We start from the raw sequence: 8,099 nt of genomic DNA, 5'->3' as shown, positions 1-8,099 counted from the left end.
CTAAAATATTAAGATCTATTAATCTAATGCTAACCTTCAACAAAAAGCATGACAGGTCATCTGCTATACTAGAATCAAAAATAGGACAACAAGAAGAAATGTATTGGTACTATTTATATTTGAAAATTCCTCATCATTACATGAGGTTACGAATACAACATATTTACAGTAAGTGATCCAAGTAACAAAACCTTGTATTCAGAGAGGTCATGATAAAAAGTGTTTGCTTCTGTGGATAGGAAGCAACAGTTGGATAAAAGTTTTCAATGAGAATTAGCTCCATTCTGTTTCAAAATACTGTTTCATAGACTTCAAAACAAAAAAAATGGGCTATGCAAAATCTGCTCACATTAGCAACTAGCAAAACTAATCCATGGCTCAATCCAGAGCTGCTAAGGGAAGAGGGTGAGCCAAAATAAAAAAGCCACATCTAAATAAACACATTCTTCAGTCCTGAGCATTGTCACCTTTGTCTTGTTTTAGGGGAACTGCTTCGGGATGGTATTGTAACAGTTAAGAGAATAGGCCATCTTTGTTTTCCAAGACAGAAATAAAAGCAAATTATTTCAGTTTTACTTGAAGGAGAGAAGAAACTTGTCTTTCTCCCTCCTCAAAAACAAAGTTTTTAGAACTCCTAATGTATTCTCCTTTCCACAAAGTGAGAGAGCCTGAGGCTGTACTTAATGCACTTACAATATAAGTACAGCTGCTATATTTCTTACTCAAGCAATTCTTGGCTCTAACACCCTAAATTTTTCCATAAATAGGAGGAAATAAAAAAAAATTAAATCCTTTTATTTATGCTAACAAAACCAAGATTAAATTTACTGTAAGCCTTCTAGTGAATACTTCAACAGCATTAGAATACTTTTATTTAAAGCATTCCAACCTTTTGAAGAGACACAAAAAACACTCAAAAGCAAGGAAAGAAAAAAAATAAGGGAGACTTGCAACATAAAGGTTGGACTCGGTGATCTTAAAGGTCTTTTCCAACCTAAACTATTCGATGAATCTATGAAGAAAGCAATGTGTGCTCAATTTAAAGTATAAACTTTACTTTTACAGTTGGTATATCCCCATGACCTGATGCAATGCCCTAGCATTGAAAATGCAGCTCTTTCCTTTTACCAGAGAGCATTCAATCCTTTCTCCTGAAATCAATATGGTACAGGACACGAGTGATCACCCAACAACCACCGTATGAGCAGTTAATAAAAACATTTACACAAATAAAGGTAGCTTCTGGAACTCAAGAAGCAAATGAAAGCATAATTAAATAGACACACTGATCACACTTGGGCCCATACACTGCCACCTTCTTTGCCTACAACTCCAACTGATGGGAGCATTGCAGAGTGGCAGGAAATTGCATTTGGATTGTGGCAAAGAGTGGACCCTGGGGATGAGGTCGTATCATTGTGGCAAGTGCTTCTTTCATGTACATCATACAGTGCAACCTAGCGCCGTATCAGCCTTTTAAACTCAAGTGACTAATATCACATCATCTCATTCACTTTAAAGAAACGTCCCTTCTTGGAAGTGACAAATCATCTATGAACTTTAGGTACTTCCCACCATCCCCACATCAGAGGTAACATTAGAGGTAACAAAATATTGCAACCCATCAGGTTCTCATCAGTTTCGCATGATCAATACCGGAATGTCAGGTCAAAATCAAAAATAGTTATGAACAAACAACACTCACCTAAACTCTAAGTACAGGACAAGGTGCTTTTTCTAATTTCACATTGTTGTGTTCTACTCCACCAGCTGGAAAACATTAATCTTTTTTCCTCCATTCTATCTCAGTTTTTCACAACTGAACATTAGTCTTTGAGCATGAGTTTGGGTCCACCCCTCTTGTAAAGCATGATCATTTCACACAAAAATCACACTGTCTAGTATTTTTTTGGTAACAGAAATAAAAGACTGTCAAAATCAATGGGCTAAGGGACACGATTTGTTATAAATTTATTTAATCTTCAGTATTTCAGCTTGCACCTTTGCTTCAGCACTTTAAAATAAAATGTTTCAACTATGACAGTAACTGCCTAATTTACATTGCGTCCCAGTCAATGTTCTTAAAAGAAGCTTGTACTAATCCCACTAAACCATGTTGTGTTTGGTGTTGCATATGACTAGTTCCACTTTTTTTTTTCCAGAATTAACAGTGTCAAGTTTTTACAAAATTGTTGAGTTTACAACACCTGTGTGCGCGGACCCGGGAATACAAACCGTGACCTGATAATCCTGAAACAGTCAGTAGTCTAGGAGGGAATTCTTTTTTACCTCTTTTCCATGCCTGAAAACAAGAAAACTTCAAATCCTACTGTATATTTAAATGGTAGGAAGAAAAATATACAAGCTTGTATTTATACTGTATTTCTATCAATGGCAACAGGTCATAAATTCATGTTTGCAACTATCACAAAGACTCAAGAACACCAATTCAGTTTTATACTGTAAATACTGCTGGATTGATGGTTTAGGATTATCAACTCACTGTTATCATATGTCTGTAACAGTTCAAAAGCATCCTGGAGAAAAATCCTGAAACACATACCTTTCGGTATATAATAATGCAACTGCATTAGCTAAATATATACTGTACATAAATCTTATCAGCATTTTACCTACCAAAGATGTAAGATTCCACTTTCAGATACAAAGCAGATAGCCAATAATGTATACTTATAATACAGCCCTCTCCTTTGTTTTCGTATTTTTTCTTTAGTTTTAAACAATTTGGTCACAATGCACCTTTGATATAAAAGCATTTTAAACTTTATTATTAATACTCAGAACATTAGGATTTCCAGAATTTTTTTCAGTAGCATTTGTAGAACCAGTTTTGGTAACAAATACAGTAGTTAGGAATGAGCATCCAGATGAGAATGCATAAGTATATTACCCAGAATCCTTTCCAGCTAAGACCATAGGGCTGGTACTGTGATGAATAATAGTACTAGAACCACAAAAACACTATAGTATGTTTCTTAGAGGCTACATCCTCTTTTGCTGGAACACTTTATAAATACATATTAAAAAGTAAGGCAACAACTCCAAACAGTCCAAACTGCTATCTCAACTCAATTTCCAATTAGATTCATGACCACTGGAAACTAATTTCATGCTCACACTGTTTAGCATTTGTCTTCATTCTTTCAAAATGGTCCAATAAAAACATACTGTAATAATTTAGCAATTAGTATTTCTAAAACAACTCTGGTACGTGTGTCCAATGCCACATCACTAATACTGGTTAGGTACTGAAGTCCAGGGTGTTACCACTGCCTGTTTTTAAAGGATTGTGGACACTACTTTGGATTTGCAATAAATTGGTGCTCAAATCCAAAGCTCCCTTTCCTACTATGTTTATCACCTACTTGTTTTTTTTAACTCCTAATGTTCAAATTAAGGAAGCACCAGAGACAGGCTGGTACTAAAAAAATGCTCACACCAGTAAACAAAACTTTTATTCAGGACCTATGTTTTTCATGGCCCTGATCTGAATGGACATTCAACTTATGAAGATGTGCAAAAGGAAAAAAAAAGTCAAATTACAGTAAAGTTATCCAGAGAAGGAGGATGTTACACAAACTCATAAGGAAATGACAGTCTTTTTTCTCTTTTACTATAAATACATTTAACAGTTTAGCAGAAAGACAAGCTAAATTTTAAGATTGTTCACATTTGAAAGTTGTATTATACTCTCTGCTAACGATAAATAAGGAACAGGTCCTGACAATGGAATTTGACATCGCAATTTTCATCAACATATCTTTGAAGACTGGTTTTAAAGAAGGGTTAAAACAATGACTATGTTTGTAAAGTTCTGAGAAGTCCATCTGCTGTCCAAACTTTGGATTAAAGTCCTTATTTTTTCCTTTACTTAGAGACAGGTATATACAGTGCTGTTGTAATAATGAAACAAATGTGAAATCTACTGTAAAGTTGCACAATACAGAAAACTGTTGCTCCATCTTCTACTACATAAATGTGTGACTCCACAGGTTAATAATGCTGTTTTGTTGGGTTTTTTTGTTAAGTTGGAATTATTCCATCACGTCTAAGACCTCTCTTTAATTCCAAATCCTCCAGTTTTTTCCACAGTTCTTCACGTTCTTTCTCCTTCTTCTTCTCACTGACAGATGAAATAAAACAAAAAGTTAGCACAAGAGAATACTGTAGAATGTTTATGTTAAAATATCTACAGCTGACATGAATTAGCAGCACTGATTTTGTTAAACATAACTGCAATTTTCCTAACGTATTTAAGTTTCTAAAAAATTTTGTTACCTACGTATCACTGAACAAAGCAGCACAAACAGAATATAAACCATAAGCTGACTGAAGTGACAGCATGCACTGACACTAATTTGTAATGCAGAAGAAAAAAAATGGGCTTTTACTATGGAACATTTTAAAATATTGGATATATTATGGAACAAAGATATCATAATTACAAAAACTAATGTTTCGGGACTGGCTTGCATTTAATTATTTTCAAGATACTTCTAAGAAAGGTATTTTTTAATCTTATAAATAGCCACTTTCTGGAACAAGCATTCCCTTATTCTTTTGGAATCACTGTTCTAACTTACATTGACTGGTGGCTTTCATATCACTTAGGTAGCAGCCAAGGAAAAGTTCAAGCTACAAGATGTGCCTTTCAGTGATTTATTCCTTTTCCTTACAAATTCCTACAAGATCTATGTAGCATTTGCTTTAACAACAGACTTTAACAACTAACCTAACATTTACTTTACCTGCATTATTTACTTTCTGAACTTCTGTCTCTGACATATCTTACTCTGAATAAACCTCCTTGATATTGCAAGGTACAAAATCCTTTCCATTTCTACTACATCACCTTGTAGGTTCAGATGAAATGGAAATCTTAACAATTACAGACACATTCTCTGCCAGTCACATTAAAGAATTCTTGAAAAATATTTCAGTGGATTAGAAAATTCCTACTCATCTTGATTCAGTCAAAATGCCAATATCTGGCTCATTTATCTGAAATTTTTATTTCCCAAGTGTATTTTAAACATATAAAAATACAATCCACTTTCAGATAAATCCCTGAAGAATGTTAAAGGGAAAAAGAAAAACAAACAAAAAACCAAGCCCATTGTCACTAAAAGTATTTCAAATTAAATATAAGAATAAATGAAATAGCCTGACATTCTCAGGCTACTTACCAATATTTACCTTTTAAGCACTATGAAATACATGCCTGCTTACCTAAAAGACTGTTAGAAGATGATCACCTTATTCAACTTACCTATTTGACCTATGAAAGTCATTAATATCTAACATATTTCTCCTCAATATTTAAGTCGTATCAAGTTACCTTTTGAAATGCAGTTCTATTAAGATGCTGAACATTTTCTGTAAACATTAAGGCTTTACATGTTTTAAAATGCTAAGTAGTAAATAAAAATGATGAAATGGTTAGCATCAGCCTTGACAGGAGCTACAACATCAGTAGGTTCAAGGGAAATTCTTTGTGCAGTTCAGACAGTAAGCCTCATGCATTATCCAGACATGGGACATACTAATACAGTGTCTGGTCCTGTTAAGAGCAGAGTTCCTCACCTTAAGGGGCAAAGTGCAATCTCAAATTGATGTTAAGTCACTGAGCTCCCTCAGTAAAAGGGTAGATTAGATGACTGGTCCTAAGATTCTCTGCCTTTTCTACTAGAAAAGCATTCAGCATTGTCTCAACTGCACTAACGGATTGAGCCTTATTTATCCACACCTATCTGGAATTGATCTGGCATCTTAAATATATATCTACATCTCTAAAACTAAAATACTGTATTAATGAACTAACCTGTTAAGTGTAGACTTTTGTGTGTGTGTATAAAACTTTGTATTTTACAAAAATGAAGCAGAACAGAAGGACAGTGTGATTCCAGGCCTACAATTCAAAAAACATGGCCTCCAAGACTTTAGAGACAATGCTAACTAACAAGCTCAAATGACATACAGTACCCTTTGCTTTGCTTGGGAGAGCCCTGAGCCATAGAAAAGGTATGACGTAAATAAAACTGCAAACTGTTCAGAGTTCCTCAAGTTTCCTCATTTTTTTCACCTGACACTTTGGGTAAGCTTTAATTGCTCTTTAATTGGAAAATGACGATTAAGAAAAATGGGAGAAAAGACAAAAAACATTTTACTAGGGTGGAAGTGACATATATATGATTGGTGTATCTAATGGATCCTGCATGTTAGAAGACTCCAATATAGAGAGACCCAGAAATAAGAAATGAAAGGGTTAAGAGATGCTTTTTTGCTTTAAGACCGTATCTAGCCTATGGACAGTAGTTTGGCAAATCAAATCTTAGGATGTGCCCCCTCATGTTTCCAAACCTCAGTGTAACTTTTTTAAAAGTCTTTAAACAAAGTGTTAGCTTTAAACCCTTGTTCTTCTTTTGCTATTGAAGATCTTGATACTCTCAAGCCTTTTGGAATGTGGAGTCAAAAGGAACTCCAGGAGGAATGCAATTCCCAAGCAATGCAATGGATACTGTATTTCATAAGGGGTAAAGAACAACCTGTATATGATATTATCTTGCATCTTTCAAGCAGAAGGCTGAAGAGCATGCAAAGGGAAAAATGAAGCATTGTGTCTATTATGTGTGAGATTATGCAATTGCTCCTGAGTGTGAGGGAAAACCTAAAGAGCAGCCCGTGTGCACAGCTGACAAAAAAAGCTTTAAAAAGTTACCGCTGACGATCTGACTTGTAAGTGGCTGTCAGCTCATCAAACATGGTGCTGTTCATTTCCATAAATGCCTTCAACACATTGTAGACTAAAGCCACAATAGCTCTGTGAAACATTAAAACAGAAAAAAGAAAGGAGTCTATTAATTTCAGATGAAATCAAATACGAAATAAGTGTCTTCTCTTACCAGCATTGCCGCAAACAATTCTGCTCTTGCGAGTGTGATAATATAAATTCTTTGATTTCAGTGAAACTACTTCTGATTAACATATTTAAAGGTGAGAATCAGCTTTCATGTCTCTACTAACTTCTTCAATGGAGCAACCCAATACTCTAGGGTAAAAGGTAACAACAGAAAGCTATTACGTATAACTACAGACTCTTTCCCTTGTGCTGTGGAACAATTCTGAATTCATCTCCAGGGATTCAAATCATCAATGCTGTCAGAAAGAATAGAATTTAAACATGAAATGGGAATGATTCATATTTCCTTATGATTTCTCTATGAGGCTGAATATTCAGTGCATCTATGCAAAATAAAGCTGTGTTTCAAGCGTGATTTCCTTGTACTCATACATTTCATATTCATTTTGATATTGATACTGCAAAAAACTCTTAAAAAAACCCAAAACCACAGATCCTTGCAGTACCTGTGTAAAACTATGTGTTTATACATAAATACACATATACATTTTTTCATAGATATATAAAAAAAATGCATGTATCATATCTATATATCTGTCTCTAGATAACCTCGCCTACTTTGCATATTGCTGTTACTGACCCTACCCAAGACCCAGTACACTGCTGCTTATTTGAATTCAAGTTGCTTAATTGCATAAAACATAACAGGTATGATATGTTCACACAAGAAGAAATGATGTGTAATCATAATTTCATAAAGGCTTCAAAGGCATTCTGTCCCACAAAGGTTCCAAAAAGAGAGATACATTTTAGGCTTTTATATCATTTGACTGGATAACTAACCTAAAATATACTAGAATTACTAAATTAAGATGGATCTGCCAATCATCTGATTATCTAGAGGTCAAAACTTCTTTCTGGCAGAATTGGAAATAAAGAAACAACGAAGCAACTGAAAAAGGTGAACGGAAAGAGAAAAATCTAAAAACCTTTTGAAGAATTTCGAATAGATTATCAATCAAGAGATCCTAGTTCTGATCCACTACTATTCAGACATGGGGCTGCTTAAGAAACAGCTTAGAAGATGCTGAATTAGCCAGGAGACAGTGAATCACCATTACAGGTGATGGGAACCTTTGGAAAAAACCTATAAGGCAGGCAGATTCTGTGCCATTTCCTTTGCACCCTGTATATCATTCACTTCTTCCCATAAACTTTC

The 8,099-nt window shown here is 34.7% G+C and overlaps 1 protein-coding gene across 5 annotated transcripts in view; it reads right to left on the bottom strand.

Moving 5' to 3' along the window:
• Nucleotides 1-1,947: 1,947 nt before the first annotated feature.
• The window catches only part of PPP2R5E (protein phosphatase 2 regulatory subunit B'epsilon), a 76,125-nt gene continuing 69,973 nt past the window's right edge, over nucleotides 1,948-8,099 (bottom strand). For all 5 annotated transcript variants that reach the window (XM_062630750.1, XM_062630749.1, XM_062630751.1 and 2 more), the window contains 2 exons: nucleotides 6,740-6,841; nucleotides 1,948-4,144 (listed from right to left, as the gene is read on the bottom strand). In XM_062630750.1, coding sequence (XP_062486734.1) covers nucleotides 4,045-4,144; nucleotides 6,740-6,841 — 202 coding nt within the window. In that variant the 3' untranslated portion in view covers nucleotides 1,948-4,044. The remainder of the gene's footprint in view (nucleotides 4,145-6,739; nucleotides 6,842-8,099) is intronic.

The sequence above is a fragment of the Pezoporus occidentalis genome, unplaced genomic scaffold (assembly GCF_034315485.1).
Source record: "Pezoporus occidentalis ecotype Australia unplaced genomic scaffold, CSIRO_AGI_Poc_V1 ctg36, whole genome shotgun sequence".
NCBI classification, from domain to species: domain Eukaryota; kingdom Metazoa; phylum Chordata; class Aves; order Psittaciformes; family Psittacidae; genus Pezoporus; species Pezoporus occidentalis.
Note: the sequence above shows the minus strand (reverse complement) of the source record. Positions and strands in the feature narration are given on the sequence as shown.